At 41.6% G+C, this 20,427-nt stretch overlaps 2 protein-coding genes across 2 annotated transcripts in view; one reads left to right on the plus strand and one right to left on the minus strand.

The window, feature by feature from the left end:
* Positions 1-12,648, plus strand: part of PALS2 (protein associated with LIN7 2, MAGUK p55 family member) — a 387,134-nt gene extending 374,486 nt beyond the window's left edge. The window contains exon 13 of the mRNA XM_073630115.1: positions 10,537-12,648. Coding sequence (XP_073486216.1) covers positions 10,537-10,626 — 90 coding nt within the window. The 3' untranslated portion in view covers positions 10,627-12,648. The remainder of the gene's footprint in view (positions 1-10,536) is intronic.
* Positions 1-20,427, minus strand: part of GSDME (gasdermin E) — a 502,502-nt gene that overhangs the window by 110,078 nt on the left and 371,997 nt on the right. The gene's annotated exons all lie outside the window — the stretch shown is intronic.

A 20,427-nucleotide genomic window follows, 5' to 3' on the forward strand; every position in this document is an offset into this window, starting at 1 on the left:
CCCTGCAGCTGGCGCTGGCTGACACAGGGGAGATCATATAACGGGACCGGAGCAGCCTGAAAATAAGTATACTAATTTTTCTTCCACAGCTTAATCAGAATAGATGTCAGCATGGGCAGCTTCCTCCCTGTGACTGTTGGCGGGGGTTCTTCTCCCAGTGTTACATTTAAAATCGGCGCTGCTATGCGAGACTTTGCCTGCACAGCCATGTCAACTTTGAATAAGTAAACTACGCGTCCCATCTGCCACCGTGGCAGACATTCTTGTAGTTTCAATGGAGTACGAGTGTGGTAATCAGCGCACTCGTAGTCAATTGACACTTCCTAGCTTTCTAACCAAAAGCCTGTAAAGAGGTACCAAGCAGAAAGCTGAAGGAAGAGTACAGGAACCTGACATTGCACTGCGATCCACACTGATTGCGAGTGTAAAGCTTTGCAGGCTGCTGTGGGAAAAAATTCTAAATGCCATTTTCCTATAAAAAAAATAAGTGCATTTGTTATTTTTTCCTTAGGTTTTACCTGGCACAAGGCCTAAAATAATAAAATACGTTCTTTGAGCCAAGTAGCATATCAGTCTAATGATGCACACACATACATCAATTTCATGTAACCATTTTTTTATTTCATCTGAATCTTTTGTCATTGGAAGTTTTCTAAATTGAAGGTGCTGTGCATATTAGTTTTTTTTTTTTTTAATTGATAAAAATGACTGTGGATTTCGTACATTCTGCATTTTTTTCTTCTCCAAGGTCAGTTTGCAAGAATATTAGATTATATCATACGGTCCAAAAATTATGAAATTTTTTCCAATTCTAATAGCTTCCTTTTTTGATTTGATTGAAACTGGTGGGAAAAACATCCACAAAAACAGTCTAAATATACATTGGAATGGATTTTTACATTTTTTTTTTTTTTTTTTAACTATGGGCACAACTTTTCTGTTATCTTGTGACCCTGCCTGTTTCATTTGGCAGTTGTCATCTGTTCCTATTTAGAAACCACTAGTTAAAAAGCCTAATTTTCGTTAATTTGTCAAACTGATGGGAAAATAGCAGTCATTGTTCAGCGATGGCTACCATTTATTCACTAGCCATCCTAAATTATCACAATAACACGACTTCATTGTTGTTGAAGTGGAGTTCCACCCAAAAGTAGAACTTCCGCTCATTTGTCTCGTTCCGCCCTCCGGTGCCACATTTGGCACTTTTCGCGCGGGGGGGGGGGGATACCTTTTGACAGGTATCCTGTCCCCACTTCTGGGAGCCCAGGCCGTGGTGAATTACATCACAGCTCGGCTCCCTCCTCCTTCTCCCGCCACCGGGCCAGTAGGAGAGCGCAGCGGTGCCTCAAGCATACGCAGTAGGGACCCGGCGTGAAGCCGTAATGCTACACTGCCGGGCTCCCTTACCCGCAATAGCGGCAGCAGCATCCAACTGATGGAAACATCAGCTGCGGTGCCGATATTGTTGGACTCCAGGACAGCTAAGTATCCTATTATTAAAAGACAGCAGCTGCTGGCTTTTCATTTTAACAGGAGAGGGCGGACCCCCTCTTTAAAGCAGAGTTTCACTTGTTTTTAAGTTTATTAAAAGTCAGCAGCTACAAAAAGTGCAGCTGCTAACTTTTAATAAACAGCCACTCCCCTGTCCCATGGTCCAGCAAAGTATACCACCCGAAGCCTCGCTCCTCTCCCTTCTGCAGTGCCTTCTGCAGCGCCGACATTGCAAGTGCGACAGCTTGCGGCTTCACAGCTAGGTGCGCACTGCACCATCTCAGTGGCCAGGCAATCCTCTGGGACCTGTAACGTATCCCAGAAGATTGTAGGGAAGAAGGGGGAGAGGAGGCGTCGCCTATGCAGTGGGAGCTGGGTACCTGTCAAAACTTGATACCCACTCCCCCCCCCCCCCCCTCAAAAAAAAAAAAAAAGAAAATTACATACCAAATGTGGAATGTCAGAGGGCAAGGAGTGCTTAAAGTGGAAGTTCCACTTTTTGGTGGAACTCCACTTTAAGCTTTAATGTTACTCGTATTTAGGAATGTGCTTAGTAGGACAAACGTTTTCTGGCTGTCTAGCTTCATACAAAGAGTTCGATTTTACCTGGCTACTATAAGGGCCTATTCAGATGGCTTTTTCTTGTCCACTTGCTGAACAAAGTGCCCTTTATCTGCCAGCCTGACAAAGCGTGCCAATCTGAACATGCTTAGGATAGCCATTTGCGTTGTGCCAGTCAGAACATTTATATAGAACCGTGTTTCTCAACCTTTTTCCAGTCGAGGCAGCCTTTAAAATTATGCACAATTTCGAAGCACCCCATTCTAAAATGTAAAAAACTAAACTATTAGTTTTACATATTGCAGCAGCAACCATACACATCTTAAGATGCCCAACATTGGAGGTGATTTATTCTTTCAAAGCAAATACTCTTTTGCACATTGGTACTGACTAGTATATCTGCATTTATTCTTCCTCATTTTCTCTTTCCCATGCAGGTAATGGTGGGCCCAGTGCTGACAGACGGGTGGGGAGGGTCAAACAAAGATGCTGTGCAGGTGCCCGATGTCCTTCATTAAAAGCATATGGTTAGGATGCTGGCGGTTGATCTGCACAGCGCCCAAGGTTGTAATGTTGCACAATGAAAACCTATCACTATGTAACAAAAAAGCAGGCTTGATCCACCCGCTGAATTGTATACAATTTTTGGGCAATGTTTAGGCATTTTGCCAAGGCACCCCTGAAGAACTCAGAATGCATACCAGGGTGTTTAGGCACCCTAGTTGAAAAAGGCTGATATAGAACACTAAGGCATACCAGACATTGGCTTCAATGGCTTCTGAAAGGGAGAACATTTTTTGAAGGGTTGGAATACCTGCCTGCCAAGTAACATGGGCTCTGGATGTTTTTTGGGTTTTTTTCTTTTTTCCCCAGTGACCATATGAACAAATCCTTAATTAGTTGGCTCTGCCTTGCAGCTTCATTTTGTGGTTATTGGCTCCATAAGCAGTTACCATGTTAATGCCACTTGACTATCACTGCTGTAAAGCAAATGAACGCTAAAGCGATACTGCCAAAGACCAGAAGCTTCTGTTGAAGTGTTTTAAAATTGATGATCTGTTATGCTTCAGTTCATTGTTGGATTCTGTGATGAGCCTGTCTCGTGTTGCTGTTTATTTCCACCTTGGAAAACCTACTACATGTCAATTTTCATTAAAAATTATTTTTTTATAGCTACTATAAGATCTGTGTTACTCTTTACCAGCTGAAATTGTGAACTTCCCAGGCATTACATTTTATCGCACTTCATGCAATGAAAGCCTAAATATTCTTTATACCTTGGTTTATGTAGAACTGTTAATGACATTTACTTATCCATATGTAGGTCAAAAAATATAATGCTTAGGTTGATAACTGACAAAAGAAATAAAGCCATTAATGTATTTGCCTGTTATGTAGTGTTTCTGTACTGTTCTATGCTATACAGTGGGGACGGAAAGTATTCAGACCCCCTTAAATTTTTCACTCTGTTATATTGCAGCCATTTGCTAAAATCATTTAAGTAAATTTTTTTTCCTCATTAATGTACACACAGCACCCCATATTGACAGAAAAAGACAGAATTGTTAACATTTTTGCAGATTTATTAAAAAAGAAAAACTGAGATATCACATGGTCCTAAGTATTCAGACCCTTTGCTGTAACACTCATATATTTAACTCAGATTCTGTCCATTTCTTCTGATCATCCTTGAGATGGTTCTACACCTTCATTTGAGTCTAGTTGTGATTGATTATACTGATTGGACTTGATTAGGAAAGCCACACACCTGTCTATATAAGACCTTACAGCTCACAGTGCATGTCAGAGCAAATGAGAATCATGAGGTCAAAGGAACTGCCTGAAGAGCTCAGAGCCAGAATTGTGGCAAGGCACAGATCTGGCCAAGGTTACAAAAAAATTTCTGCTGCACTTAAGGTTCCTAAGAGCACAGTGGCCTCCATAATCCTTAAATGGAAGATGTTTGGGACGACCAGAACCCTTCCTAGAGCTGGCCGTCCGGCCAAACTGAGGTATCGGGGGAGAAGAGCCTTGGTGAGAGAGGTAAAGAAGAACCCAAAGATCACTGTGGCTGAGCTCCAGAGATGCAGTTGAGGTATGGGAGAAAGTTGTAGAAAGTCAGCCATCACTGCAGCCCTCCACCAGTCGGGGCTTTATGGCAGAGTGGCCTGACGGAAGCCTCTCCTCAGTGCAAGACACATGAAAGCCTGCATGGAGTTTACTAAAAAAAAAAAAAAAAACACCTGAAGGACTCCAAGATGGTAAGAAATAAGATTCTCTGGTCTGATGAGACCAAGATAGAACTTTTTGGCCTTAATTTTAAGCGGTATGTGTGGAGAAAACCAGGCACTGCTCATCACCTGTCCAATACAGTCCCAACAGTGAAGCATGGTGGTGGCAGCATCATGCTGTGGGGGTGTTTTTCAGCTGCAGGGACAGGACGACTGGTTGCAATCGAGTGAAAGATGAATGTGGCCAAGTACAGGGATATCCTGGATGAAAACCTTCTCCAGAGTGCTCAGGACCTCAGACTGGGCCGAAGGTTTACCTTCCAACAAGACAATGACCCTAAGCACACAGCTAAAATAAAGGAGGAGTGGCTTCACAGCAACTCCGTGACTGTTCTTGAATGGCCCAGCCAGAGCCCTGACTTAAACCCAATTGAGCATCCCTGGAGAGACCTTAAAATGGCTGTCCACCAACGTTTATCATCTAACCTGACAGAACTGGAGAGGATCCCCAAATCCAGGTGTGAAAAACTTGTTGCATCTTTCCCAAAAAGACTCATGGCTGTATTCGATCAAAAGGGTGCTTCTACTAAATACTGAGCAAAGGGTCTGAATACTTAGGACCATGTGATATTTCAGTTTTTCTCTTAATAAATATGCAAAAATGTCAACAATTCTGTGTTTTTCTGTCAATCTGGGGTGCTGTGTGTACATTAATGAGGAAAAAAAAATAAACAAATGATTTTAGCAAATGGCTGCAATATAACAAAGAGTGAAAAATTCAAAGGGGTCTGAATACTTTCCGTCCTCACTGTATGTTCTATTAGCTGAATAGCAGCTTCCAAAGACTGCATATTAAGCCAGGTGCTACTTTCACATCTCAAATTCTAGGAGACATCTGACTTCTGCCAGTACAAGATGGAATTCTCATTAATGCTAGTGTTGCAGCAAACTAATCATTTTTTGGTCACTTGAGAAAAATGAAACGTGATTAAACATATAGACCTGTTGAGAGCCAGAGAGCAGACCGTGGAAAACTTAAATGTCAGAACATAAGCAAGCAAGTAGTCTAAAAAAGTGTTCTTGAAAAATATGTAGCATAACCTGAAGTTGGGCAATACAAAGTTAAATTCAGGCTAACAGATATGATTTGCCTCGAGAAAGGACATTTACATTTTTGTCAGCTGACTTTGGCAATTTTTTAACCCTACACAGCGCTTCAGGTAAATCTGCATGCAAGGACCAAAATGCACTGCCTGTTTTAGTAATCTAAACTGTAGAGTTCATGAGGCATTTTTAAAAACTGAGCAAAGAAAGCTAACCATAACAGTTGGAGTACTTGGCAGTGGTGACCAATCAGGCTTCATCCTCTGCCGGTTGAATGAATGTAGGCCTTCATGATCGAGCCTTCTGTCCCTCAAAATGTTACTGGATACACATTCCCTAGAGCCCATCTCTACATGACTTGCATCATCATGGCTCATGACTGCCTCCCAGGAAATCTGGATGCTTAAAAAAAAAAAAAATCCTCAAGAATGTACTCCAGTACATTGCAGAAAAGCAATTATGTGGGATGCCAAGCAATTTGAACATTTATAATTCTTATCATACAGTACATGACACCAGAAGTGATTCATAGACCGCAGGTTATATATTGCTACCTTCAGGTGATTTGGCACTAGCAAAAGCTTTGCTTGGTCTGCCCCCCTGGTCTCCCCTTATAACACCACCCACTCAGTGAGGCTTTAGGTTTTTGCTAGTGTTCTTTGTCTACTTTTGGAGATGTTTCCCCTACTATCGTTTCCCTAGATTTAACTACCTCCTTCAACTGACATTGGTTACTGTCTTCATGACTCATCAGTTTCCGGATTGGTGACCCTCAAGCACACCTTGGGAACTGGACGCCACAGTAGCAGGGCTGTCCTGTAATGTTTGCTTAGGACACCAGATCATACCTTCAGCGCTCACTTTGGTACATTGTGCAATCAGTATTGTTAACCACAGGGTACTCTACAGGTTCAGGACCTTGCTCCATCCCTTTGGCACCCAGACCCTAAAGACCGCTCTGTGGGTATGTCCACCGCGACAGGCAAAGCTACGACCAGTGATGTGGACAAAGGCCATGTACCCTTTTCTTTGTGTTTTTTTTTGTGTTTTTTTGTTTTACCAGTTCCATGCTAATATGTCTTGATGGCTCTATAGTATAAACTACTGCCTTATTCTACAACAACACATATCAGAGTGCTATGAATACAAGCAGTTCATATGGCACAAGTGCACTGGTGTTTTTTCCATACACAAATTTGGCGGTTCTTTTTAACCTCTCACTGAAAATGTATTTCCAGCTACTGAAACCATGCTTATAAGACTTAGCTGTGGAATTCTGGCTGCCATTTTCTGTTACCAATGCAAGCTGATTGTTTGCGACACTATCTGCTGACCAACTCCAAAAGGAAGCCACTGGACACTCTGAACCCTTTTAATCCACATTCACTGCGTTAGTACCCTTCAGGGGAATACCCTCACTTGGCAATAGAGGATTACATGCACATGGGACAGACAGTGGTGAGTCTGCTGCAGGCCCAGAGGAAACTTCAAGTTTCTCTCAAGTTAAAAGTTTCCCTCGCTGTGGAGCAAGGTCTAACACCAACGCTCGAAGCCCATGACTCCAGCTCCTATACAAGTGCACTGCATATAGAGTTTAGCCAAAAGTGGTCCATCCCCATGGTAGACCTGGCCATTCTTGCACTTAATGCTGGCATTACCATCCCTATTAAGGGTACCCCTCCTTTAGAGATTGTGGATAGGCACTTAGGGATGCTTTTAAAAAACATCTTTGCACTAGTAGGTCCGCCCACTGTCACCTAAGAAAGTGCCCTAACTATGGCTAACTGGAGCTCAGAAATTCATGATGAAACTTCAACAACCCAAATCTTTACTCAGAGTTGCTACTTTTTTTCTTCAGCCCTAATATTTGTGTGGAGGTCATGGAGAACCTGGTTAGTCAGTTTTTACTTTCTCTGCACATGCGCTGAATCCTATGGCCTAAAGATTGGGCAACTGATCTGATGCAAGATAGATGCAATTTCAATATGCCCTTCAAGGGTAAGCTTCTCTTTGACAAGGCCTTCAGTGAACACATGGGAGAGGTTTCAGACCTCATTATCTAAAGTACGACTTCCCAGATACAATCATTATCTACTGCAGTCCTTCCAGTCACGGCAAGCCTTTCTTCTCTAAGCCCACCTGATCTACTTAAAAGCCTTCCTCAGGACAATAGGTCACCCCTCCTGTGGATGAGATGGGGTGGACTACGTTCACATACCCCAGCTTAGAAAAGAGATGCTAAAAAATCTTCTCTTTACCTTTTCAAGGAGATGTACAATTAATTATTGTCCTCTCCTAACCTCTCTACTTCTCCTTCTCTACTCACTTGGAAAAGAACATGATTCCTTAACCCTTTTGTTGCCAGAGCTGTTTTTTCATTTTTTTGCACACGTTTAAAAAAATCATTTTAGGCCTGAAGATTATGTAAAACCCCCAAACATATATTTTCTGAAAGCAGACATCTTGGAGAATAATATATTTGTAGTAAGGCTGCTTTCACACTGAGGCGTGCGGGCGCTGGTGGTACAGCGGTGCTAAATATAGCGCCGCTTTACCATCGTTTTAGGGTTAAAACCGCCCGCAAAGCACCGCTGCAGCTGTGCTTTGCCGACAGGTATGCTGCGCTGCCCTATTGTTTTCAATGGGAAGAGGCGCTTTAGGAGCGGTAAATACACCGCTCCTACAGCGATCCAAAGATGTGGCTTGCAGGACTTTTTTGACCGCCCTACAAGCGCACTGCTCCAGTGTGAAAGCCCTAGGGGCTTTCACATTGGAGTGCATTTAGTGGCTCTTTCAGGGAGCTTTGCAGGCGCTATTTTTAGCACTTTAGCGCCTGCAAAGCGCCTCAGTGAAAGCAGCCTTACATTTTTTTTTTTTTTTTTTGTCATGTGATATTAGTGCAACAGTTTATGAAACACAACATTTCAGTAAATACACTAAAGTGAATTTTAGGGTACATAAACACAATGTATTACCCAATTTTTGGTAAAAAATAAGAGGTTGCTCTGAGTAAATATATACCCAACATGTTAAGCTGTAAAATTGCGTGTGCCCGTGAAACAGGGAAAAAGGTACCATTTATTTTTCATAGGTGACACTTTAAAAGCCTGTAGGGGCCATCGGTTTAGAGTTAACTGTAGATAATGGGTCTAGAATTATTGCTCTCACTCTGGCGTGCCCAGTGATATGTAACATGTAGTGCAATTGACATTTCTCACCTGTCCTCCAATGAAAATTGGAAATTGCAGTATGGCTGGGGAAAATGACACATGGATCCAGAAGTGATGTTTTTACACATCACTACTGGATCAGTAACAGGAAGGGGAGAGCAACAAATGGAGCTTCGCTGGTTTCCCTCCCCTCTACCCGACAGCACCCACTATGCTGGTCCCGCGTGCATGGATGAGCAAGCAGAACCCGGGAAACATGGCGGGGAAGGGGTGTGTCGAAGCTATACAATGGCTGCAGAGCCGCCAGATCGCTTCTATCTGACATCCAACAGTTGGCTTGTTCCTCCTTCCCTCTATAGCCAGTGCCCTATTAAAATTGGGTTCTGGGTCCTTTACAGCACATAGAGTTCTGCACTCCTTCTATGAGTGATGCCACTGACTAAATTCTAGTTTCTCATTTCTCCCGAATTGTTGGTTGATCAGTGGCTGTTCAATCTCCACTATTGATGTAGCGAGGTGTTTCTGCTATTATGTTTTTGATTTGAGGCCTGTTGGCTGCCTTGTTTTCTCCATGTGGACCTGTTGTGGCTGTTTAGCTGTGTCGTTGCCCACCCCTCGATTATAGCTTAGGGGAAGTTCCATGGTCTATGAATAAATTCCTGTGACCTGTACTCTAAGATAAACCTAAGGATGTTAGATGTAACTGTAAATTCTGTATAGGTCACAGGTCCTTCCCCTCTCTTCTCTGTGATCACTCTGTTGCTTGCTGTCAAATGGTGCCTGATTAAGTGAGGATATATTGGGTCACCAGGAGGCACACCCATCAAAGGATTTGCCAGTGTCCAATCACCTAAAGGTAGTGGCATATAACCTGTGGTCTATGAATAGATTGTGTCCTGCACTGTACTCTGAGATATGAAATATACAGGTATGTCAAAATTCCTCTTTTTATTAGATTTTATAAAATGGCCCCATAATCCCCAAATGACTTCTGCTCCTATGGACTGGTATAAGTACTTGCTACACAATTTTACATTGATTTGGCTATCTGAATAAATCTTGTGCCATGTTATTAGTGTGACAATCGTATAGAAAAAAACTGGTTCAAAGTTTACGTTTTTTTTTTGCTTGGCTGAACACCACCCTTGAAGTTTTAGGCCCAAAATGTATGAAACTCAAGTAGGATGGTTGGCCATGACTTGGTGATTCATATGTAATGTCTTAAAATCAGGGGAAAATCATGGGTGCGTGTTATACGGCGATCCCCCGCTGATTGTGAGCAGAGCGAGCGCCGGCCGCCGATATACATACATAGCCAAGTGTACTCGGCTAGTTCCACTCACAGTCATGCCCAGTCCCGCCCTATGATGGACATAACACAGGGACTGGGCATGACTGTGAGCGGAGCTTGCCGAACCTAGCCGAGTACACGCGGCTATGTATGTATATGGGCGGCGCTCGGCTCCGCTCACAGTCACACCTAGTCCCGCCATTGGACCTGTCTTATGTCCAACATAGGGTTGGACCGGCTCTGTGTATCTCGGCGGCGTCATTTTCAAACTGCAGTGACACTGACAAGTCACTGCAGTTTAAATGCAGCCTGGGCAAGGCTGCAAATGTCACGGGCAAGGCTGCAAATGTCACGGGCAAGGCTGCAGATGGACACTGATAAGGCTGCAAATGACACTGGCAAGCCTGCAAATGACACTGGACAAGCATGCAGATGGATGCTGTGCAAGGCTGCAGATGGACACTGATAAGGCTGCATTGATGGGCATTTAAATGTAAGTTTTTTTCCTTAAAATTCCCTCCTAAACTTGGGGTGCTTGTTATACGCCGATTAATACGGTACTTATTTTGCAGTCTATAAGACACATAAATGTAAAATGTTTTATGTTGAATGGTGCATTATTATTTGAAATGAGAACTGCCATAAACGCCATTTCTCTTTTTAAAGTTGTTGGTAACCTTGCTGACAGGTTCATCGAATGGTTTCACTATATACTGATCCAGAAATCCATGTGCAGCCAGTGAGGAGAAGTCCTGACCTGCATGCTTTCTCCAGGTAATAGACAAAGTATTGGACACAAAAAACACCATGACCATTTTTTTTTAAAGTGACTTTAGAAAAAGACTGTAATGGCAGAACCTATATTTGTCAAAATAGATTCACTTTAAAGCTGAATTCAGAGAACTCAATTGAGTAGAATAAGAAGCTCCAATTAGTTCCAAGGGCTGCATTTTTACTATTAAAATACCGTACTTTAAAACATTATTTTGGAGATTAAAAACTATAATAAAGAAAATGTTTCTAAACATTGGACAATTTAATATTCTGTATTTAATAAACTCATGTTTTTGTTTGTGCCCCATTACCTGCAGGTGGCTGCATCTGGTAAAAAAAAAAAAAAACTTGAATTTTTGTTTCCTGCTTAATAGCTGTCAGATATTGCCCTATCTTCTGGTGCTATAAGGTTAAACACCAGCCGCTGTTACTGATAAAAGTTGCACTGCTTGCCTGTCCCCTTCCCCACCATTCATATTGCTCATATTACTGGATATCCACAGTGCATTGCATTTTGTGAATGAAGGAGGAGCAGTCAAATGATGATCTCCACCACCCTTTCACAAGACGCAATGCATTGTGTTAGAGTAACTAATAAAAGCTCTTTGGATGGCAGAAAGGGACAGGTGAGAGAGACAACTTTTCTCAGTAGCAACAGCTGCTGAGTGTGGACAGTGCACCAAAAGACAGCCACTTAGGACAGTATCAGACGGCTATAAGGGAGGCAATGCTGGGAAGACTGTTACCAGAAGCAGCGGCCTGCAGGTAATGGGATACACACCATCGCGCCTAAGGTTGGTCATACATTATACAATTTTGTCATACAACTTTCCTTTAGATTTACCAAAACCATATAATATGAGCTCAAACCTAAACTCTTTCAATGTGTATGTAATCAGACAGGCCCTTGCACTACATAGTTGAAGGTAAATTTAAAGGAAATTGAATAAGAAATTGTATAATTGTAATAATTTACTCTCATTTGGTGCTTTATCAAAAAAAAAGAAAAATCTGCTTCAGCTTAAAAGATCTGTACTGCAGCATCACCTATTTTAAACCGATTTAGGTGCTTTACATTAATGTATGAAATGTATTTACATAAATAACCAGGCATCCATTTTTGAATCCTAATTTGGCATTTGAACAACTGTTTTATATAATTATTTCATCATTCTCTGAGCAGTGTTTAAGAAAAATGTGATGTAAAGGTGTTTGTGGTGTTTATAGATGTTGCTTATTTTTCCTGAATAACTCATTTCTGTGTAATGCTTTCAAATGATGTTCATGTCATTGACAGTTGTGTACAGCCCATGGTTGTGTGTTCCCATTAAACAGGAAACCCACCCTGCAGAGTTTCTTCTTCTATTTTGGGTGGAAGAGTTTTATTAATCTACCAGGTTGTTAACAAAGTATGGTGCCTCATAAGAGACATGTATCTCATCCACGATAAAACACTGACAGGACAAGTTTGGCTTTTTGGTACTGTTGTCACCAACTTAAATGTAGTCTTCATTTGTCTTAATGGGGTGTTTTGTTCTGCTGCCCCCAGAGGAAAAATTTAGGCTGGTTACAACAGTGATAGGCTGAGCTCAGCCTATCACAGCCATGTGTGGAGAACTCCCACTCACTAGTGGTAGAAACTTTGTAAAGGGTCAAAGCTCTCATTTAGTACAATGTTGTATAATTTTACAACTGGCTATTATATCATCATGTATATGCTGCTGTACAACTCCTCGTCTCATTACATTCAGCATTTTTAGAGTTGCAAGTATTTAATATCAGTAGCTATGCGGTCCTTTGATCCTTTATTGAAAAAATACTTAAGTAGGTAATCTCTTGACTCCCCCCACCAAAGCATACAACAGGATGCTAATGAAGGAATGTTTTTCCAGAGGACAAATCGCCTGGTTTCATTTAGCTCAAATGCTGGTAGCTAATAAATAATGATCAGCGTGCATTTAAAGTATGGTTGCAGATAATTAACAGTTGTGATTTTATATTGCTGACATACATGTCCATATTGTTAATACAATGTAAAAGAAAATAAAATTCTAATTCTGTATTTAAAGTTGATTCCTTTTTTTTTGTATCTATGCTGTTCAAATTGTACTTCATGTATGTAATATTGAATTATGTTTTGATCAGATAAAGCGGTATTAAACCCAAAACCAAAAATGTAATATATTGCAGCTTACCAATCATTAAATGAGCTGGCTGCATGAATTTTTTTTTTTGGCTTTCCGCTCTGTCTTCCCAAAGTGATCTGGCAAGTAACACATTTCCTGTATTATACAGACACCACTCTGGATGAAGGAGCACAGGGGGCAAATTTGGACAGCAGCATTTTCAGTCTGGGGGGAGAGGGGTGTTAGATGCACTCACAGGTTTAAATACAGTAACAGATTGAAGCCAGACTCCAACTAATAGTTCATAATCAGTTATAACAAAGCATTTTTTTTTCCTTTTGGCATAAATGTTTTAAATACTGATCATTTTAGGCACCTCTGCCAGGGTTAAATGGTCTGTCTCATCCCTGTAACTGTAAGACAGCTTCTCTGTTAAAAAAACAGACTGGCTGGATCCCTAAATGAGAATAGAAGAAAGCCTGAAAAAGGAAACTAGAACAGTCATCACATCTAAGAATTGGTATATAATAAATGTATACTTTGGGCTTTAATCCTGCTTTAAAGGTGAACTCCAGGACTCCTTAAATTTATTTTATATTAGCCTCCTCCAATCCTGTATTGCGAGAAGCAGCATGTTGAACCAACCAGCTGCTTTCAAAAGAACACTGAGAGCCTGCTGACAAGAAAGAGCAGAATGAAACCCAAGCTAATTGGCTGAAGGCCAAATTAGCGAATACCCATTATCCTTTTTGAAACCAGTCACAGTATTTAGAAGAGTATCCTGTACTTTCTAGGTTTATAAATAGAAATCTTTCATTATTAGGGCTCATGCACACAGTACATTTTTACAGCTGCTGTTAGGGGCATCTGACGTTTTTTTTTTAAACTGCTTCTAAACGCCCCTTCATGTTAGCTTATGTGTTCATGCACACATAAACTTTCAAAGGCATTTGGAGGCATAAGCGTTTAGAAACAGTAGAAAGAAAAAAAAAATTACAGCCTGTGCATCCAGGAGAAAAGGCTGTTGAGCTGTAAAAACGAAAAACGTGGCTAAACGCTGTAACAAGCGTTTGGCGTTTTTACATTATAGGGAGAGCTTTTACTGAGAAAAAATGCTAACGCCAAAAACCACTGAAAAAAGCCTATAAAAGATATTCAAAAAAAGGCTAACAGCTCGTTTTCGTTTTTAACGCTGATTTTTCCTGGCAGCAGTGCTGGCGTTTTTTGAACATCCTATGCGCATGAGGCCTTAGGACACTTCTCCGTGCTGTGTAGCTTCCGTTTCTGTCGATCAAAGTCAGTTAGCCAGTCAGGAGAGAGGGGGTGGGGCGGAACCACAGCTCTGTGTCTGAATGGAGACACGGAGCTGCAGCTTGGCTTGGGTGCCCCCACAGCAAGCTGCTTGCTGTGGGGGCACTCAATGGACAGGAGGGGCCAGGGACGTTGAAGAGGGACCCAAGAAGAGGAGGATCTGGGCTGCTTTGTGCAAATCTACTGCAACGGGGCAGGTAAATATAACATGTTTGTTATTTTTGTAGAAAGAAAGAGACTTTACAATCTAACGCCTATCTGCAATACTTGTTTATGTCTAGGGTACCAGAAGAAGCAATTTTACCTAATCCCTGTTCTCCCAGCACCCATTGCTTCCTTGCACTCCAGTTTGTGGACTGTCCCTCAGCGTCCTTTCATACAACACAGGGCTCTGAGCCCTGCCTTGTACTTAATGTTGGTGGACCTACAACTGGCAAAGAGTTGGGGAGAAAATGGTGAACATCTATCTAGATGGTGGCTGCAGGAGCAGGGATCAGGTAAGAAAGTGCTTATCCTAATCGTGCAGTACAGGACACAGAATGGACATTTATAGGCTAGTACCTTCAGATGATTGGACACTGGCAAAGCTTTGCTGAACATGCCCCCTGGGCATACTTGTATCACCACTTCTGCCTTGAGCCCTTTAAAAGGTACTTGGGCACTTCCCAATGCCCTATTGACACGAGGAGTTTGCTACAGGATGGTCAACACATAGGTTGCTGTGTACTCCTTAAGACACAATTACTCCATCCCCACACCCTACTTTGTGTGGACCCCAAAGGGACATGCCCTAACCAATAGCAATGAAGGAAAGTAGGCTCAATGGAATCACTACAAAAATTCAGGCAAACATTCACTCTGCCAAAGGTGTGCAAAAACACTCAAACTGTTCAGTGATGACTTTTCCCTTGCATCAGAGCAAGACCCGATTTTAACACCATCTCTGTATCCGATTCTAGCAATATCTCAGGCACACAAGCGGCCTATCTGACAACACAAATTTTTCTACAACTATGTCAGATTTGAAAACTAACTGGTTTCATACAGCCATCACTGACCAGAACTCAGAAGCGCCAAGCACATTTTCCATGATCTGAATCTCCCTCCACTGACGAGAGTATCTGAGAAGATTGATATTAGGCGCTCCTTTTGATTCTGGATGGTCATTTCCGCTGGTGAGTGATTTATTCCACTGGTGTGTGAGAACTGAAGCACTTTGTGTATATTGTTGGGTTTTTTTTGAGCACTGTGTGGCACTTTTTTTTGGGACTAAGAAGACACAAAAGACTAATCACTGTTTTTCAAAACTTTGTTTTGCTATTGTGCACAGGTGTCAAGCACAGACTTGCACAACGTTAAAATTTTGTGAGCTGTTGTATTTTTATGGTTCTTATCACAAATACTTGATACACTAGTTGAATTTTCTGGTACAATTTTTATTGTAATAATTATACCATTTAACAAACATTCGCCCATGCAGGGGTACAGCACAATGGACATAACAGAAAGGTATGGGCTGGAGAAGTCCGATCAAATATATATATATTTTTTAATAACTGTCCACTGGGTGGCTTAGTGGGATAAGCCAAAGGTACATAAAGGTCATTAAGGGCCATCTAATAGGGGCCCAGGCTGCAGGTGCACTGGTTTACAGCAGGGGGCGATGCGTGAACTGGTCTATTGGACACCCCTGGCACGGGTCAGGGTGTGCGCTGGAGCTCCCTCCCCGTCACCGTTTTATCTCTTAGTGTCAGGAAAACTGGTCAGAAGTGACTCAAGCAGATGAATGAGGCAGCAGAGAGAATTGACACTTAGTGTTCTGGATTGAGACAAATACACACTATAGAGAATTGCGCTTTGTGCATATAGTTCATGTCAGAGGTTTACAACCAATTTAAAGGTTTTGCAGACAGAAAATTTGAAACACTTGTAAAGGCCCTCTTTACCTTACAGGCCCAGCTTTGGAACCTGCAATATACTGCTATTTCCGTTTGCAAGACTGCAGCTAATTGGACTATGGCAACGAACAACCAGCAGGATCCTGTCTTCTACAATCGAACCTTAGCAGAGCACTTGCACACTTTGCCCTCTGCCTTGCACTTTTGTTTTGATGCCCTAGAACAGGGGTGTCAAACTCCATTTCGTTGTGGGCCACATCAACATTATGGTTGCCCTCAAAGGGCCAGTTACATCTGTAAAACATAAATTTAACCACTGGGCACTTAAACCCCCTTCCTAACCTGACCAATTTTCAGCTTTCGGTGCTCTCATATTTTGAATGACACTCAGTCGTGCAACTCAGTACCTATATGAAATTTTTGTCCTTTTTCCACACTTTTGGTGGTATCTAATCACCGCTGGGTTTTTTATTTTTTGCGCTATAAAGGAAAAAAAGACTGAAAATTCTGTAAAAAAAATTGTATTTTTCTTCGTTTCTGTTATAAAATTTTGCAAATTAGTATGTTTTTTCATATATTTTGGCCAAAATTTATATCGCTACATATCTTTGGTAAAAATAACCCAAATCGGTGTATATTATTTAGTCTTTGTGAAAGTTATAGAGTTTACAAGCTATGGTGCCAATCTCTGAAAATTGATCACACTTCAAGTACTGACGGCCTATTTCAATTCTTGACACCCTAACAAGTAAGGAAAGTACAAATACCCCCCAAATTACCCCTTTTTGGAAAGTAGACATTCCAAAGTATTTAGTAAAAAGCATGGTGAGTTTTTTGAAGTTGTAATTTTTTCCCACAATTCTTTGCAATATCAAGATTTTTTTTTTCCTTTTTTTTTCACAAAATTGTTATATTAGCAGGTTATTTCTCACACACAGCATATGCATAGCACAAATTACACCCCAAAACACATTCTACTATTCCTCCTGAGTATAGCAATACCAGATGTGTGAGACTTTTACACAGCGTAGCCACATCAGGCGTTCTTGGAGCATAAATTACACATAAAATTTCTTGACTACCTCTTACACTTTTGAAGGCCATGGAGAACCAGGACAATGGAAACGCTCCAAAAATGACCCCATTTTGGAAAGAAAATGACCCAATGTATAATCTGAGGCATATTGAGTCTTTTGAACATGTGATTTTTTTTTTTTTCTACAAGTTTTTGGAAAATGTGTAAAGAAAATGAAAACGCATTTTTTTTTTTTACACAACTTAGTCCATTTACACAATGTTTCTAACACATAGCATGTACATACCAAAAATTACACCCCAAAATAGATTCTCCTACTCCTGAGTACGGCGATACCACATGTGTGAGACTTTTCCACAGTGTGGCCACATACAGAGGATCAACCTGCAGGAAGCACCATCAGGTGTTCTAGGGACATAAGTTCCAAATCTAATTTGACTACCTATTACACTGCTGAATATGGCTGAGTATGGATGGGTATGGCTAATTATGGATGGGGGTGGATTGGATGGCTGAGCATGCATGGATGGATGAGTATGCTCAGTATGGATTGCTGAGTATGGATGAGGAAGGATGAGTATGCAGAGTATGGATGGGTATGCTGAGCATGGATGGATGGATAAGTATGCTGAGTATGGATGGGTGAGCATGAATGAGTATGGATGGGTGAGCATGGATAGAAGGATGAGTATGGATGGATGAGTATGGATGGGTGAGCATGCATGAGGATGGATGGGTATGCTGAGCATAGATGGCTGGAATGGGCACATATCAGCGCTGCTGCCACCAATCTCTCCCCTCGCACTGTAACAATAGGTACGGGGAGGGGAGAGAGGCATCGGACGTGATGCCGGTTTGTTTACAAATGATGGATAAGACAACTCTCATGCGCTTACTTTCTAAAGTATAACCACTCCAGCCCTCTTCTGTGCTTACTCTACCAGATCAGTAGGCATTTCTGACACCAATCCTCTATTGCCCAGCTTTGCAATGCCACCACCTGGTCTTCAGTTTATACCTTCTCCAAATTCTAATATGTGAATTCCAAGCTTCTGCAGATGCAGCATTTGGCTGCAAGGTTCCTGCTGCAGCACTCTGAGTTGGGTTTGTTGACCCTTGTTATTATTACACCTGTTGGCATAGTTTGCCCATCCTTCCTATTCCTTGCTTGGAGATGTTCCAGGGTCTATGAATCCAGCCTCTGCACTGTATGATTAAGATAAGAAGAATTTTAACATGTATGTTAATTCCATATCTTGTATAACAGTACAAGACACAGGCCACTCTCCCCTCTGTTCCTGTGATGCTCTGCATTGCTTGCTAAAAAGGTCTTACAGAGTGGGGTATTGTTATAGATGTACACCCAGGGGGGATTTTCAGTCACCTGAAGGTACCAGCCTATAATCCAGGGTTTATGAATATCCAGCCTGTGTCCTGTACTGTACTCCAAGATACAGAATTTAGTCAAAATTCCCCTTTCCTTTTTCTGGTACCATAGACAAGAAAGAACATTTAACCCTTGCAGTGCAGAGGCAGCTCCACTGCAAGAGAAGATTTCTGTCTTCTGCAGAATTCAGCTTTATAAATCTTTAGACCAAATCCCTCTTTAAACCAAATCTATTAAGCTATATTCATTGTCCAAAAATCCATTCTAAATGACCTGTGATTGTGCAGCCTGGAGGTATACATCATTTAAAAAATTTGGACCTTTAACCCCTTCCCACCTGGCCTATAGCAGAATGACAGGGGCGGGCAGCGTGGCAATCTGTGGTGCGACGTGTCAGTCTGATATGGCGCAACACTGATCTTGGTAAAGAGCCTCTGACGGAGGCTCTTTACCATGTGATCGGCCGTGTCCAATCATGGCTGATCACAGTGTTAACAGGAAAAGCCATGTATCTGCTTTTCCTCACTCGCGTCTGACAGAAGCGAGTAGAGGAGAGCTGATCAGCTGCTCTCCTGTCGGGGGGGGTCTGCCCCTGATTAATTATCAGCGCAGCTCCCCCGAGAATGCCTACTTCAGACCACTAGGGATTGCCACCACGTATGCCACCCATGGCCACCAGGGATGCCAATCTGTGCCCAAAATCAATGCCAGTCAGTGCCCATTACTAATGTGCCTCCTTATCAGTGATGCCCATCAGTGCCACCAATAAGTACCGCCTATTAATGCCCATCAGTGGCTGCATACCAGTGCCACCTTATCGGTGCCCATCAGTGAAGGAGAAAACGTACTTATTTACAAAATGTTATAATGGAAACAAAAAAACTTTTTTTTTCCTCAAAATTTTCATTCTTTTTATTTGTTGAGCAAAAAATAAAAACCCCAGCAGTGATCAAATACCACCAAAAGAAAGCTCAATTTATGGAAACAAAATGATAAAACATTTGTTTGGGTAGTGTAGCATGACTGCGCAATTGTCATTCAAAGCGCGACAGCACTGAAAGCTGAAAATTGGCCTGGGCAGGAAGGGGGGAAAGTGTCTGTCTGGTATTGAAGTGGTTAAGCTGTCCTTAACTTGCAAAATGGTAATGAGAATAGTAGCAAAGATATGTTTACATACAATACTGTGGGGTAATTTGTTGCCATGGCTGTTAAAGCTAGGTTTTCTTTTTCTTTCTTTGCTGCTGTTGTCCTCTTCAGAGAACTGCTGGAGAATTTGGCAGAGAGTACAAACTCGGCATAAAACTGAGAAGTGTCCTTATGTTTATGAACCTATGATCAAAATGATTTTAGATGACCCAAATTGATATGTATTTTTTAATTCACGTTTGATCACTAAAAGTACAACCAGAAACAGAACTCCCACACGTTAATATGATCAGCGTATTGATATGCACTGCTTGTACAGTAGGCCTATTGGTGCTGACTGTAATATCCTGTGATAAACTGTTTTACTTTTCAGAGGAATATTGCAAGTAATCATCTGTACGACATTAGGGAGACCCTTTTGAGGGTGAAATTGCATTGCTGGGGCACAGACAACTACTGCATAATGGGTATTATTGTTACTACTTCCCACATTTCTCCACCACTAACCGCTCCAGCTATTTTTAGACATTATTGTCACAGCAAGTGAAGCTGAAATTTACTTGCAATACATCTTATTATATTTTGTTCTGAAACAGAGGGAAAAAAATCATAAAAAGATACAGACATAAATTGCTAGTAGACCTCTAGAAGAGAGTAACTCACAGTTGTTCCTCTTTCTTGTCCCAACAGTTGTCCCAATTTTGTATGTTTACAAATGCTTATGTTGTAGACCTAGGGTTCTTCCAGAGGAGCAAAGTATTGGAATCACAAGCTGCTGGTGTTTATCCTGGTTGCAGGCATCTCAAGAGTGTGTTTCTGTGTTTAAAGTATTCCTTGTCTGTTCTTTTAACATAATTATGGATTTTGTATTTTTTTTCTCCTTCTCTCTATCCCCTCGAGG

Source organism: Aquarana catesbeiana, linkage group LG05 (assembly GCF_042186555.1).
Source record: "Aquarana catesbeiana isolate 2022-GZ linkage group LG05, ASM4218655v1, whole genome shotgun sequence".
Lineage (NCBI taxonomy): Eukaryota > Metazoa > Chordata > Amphibia > Anura > Ranidae > Aquarana > Aquarana catesbeiana.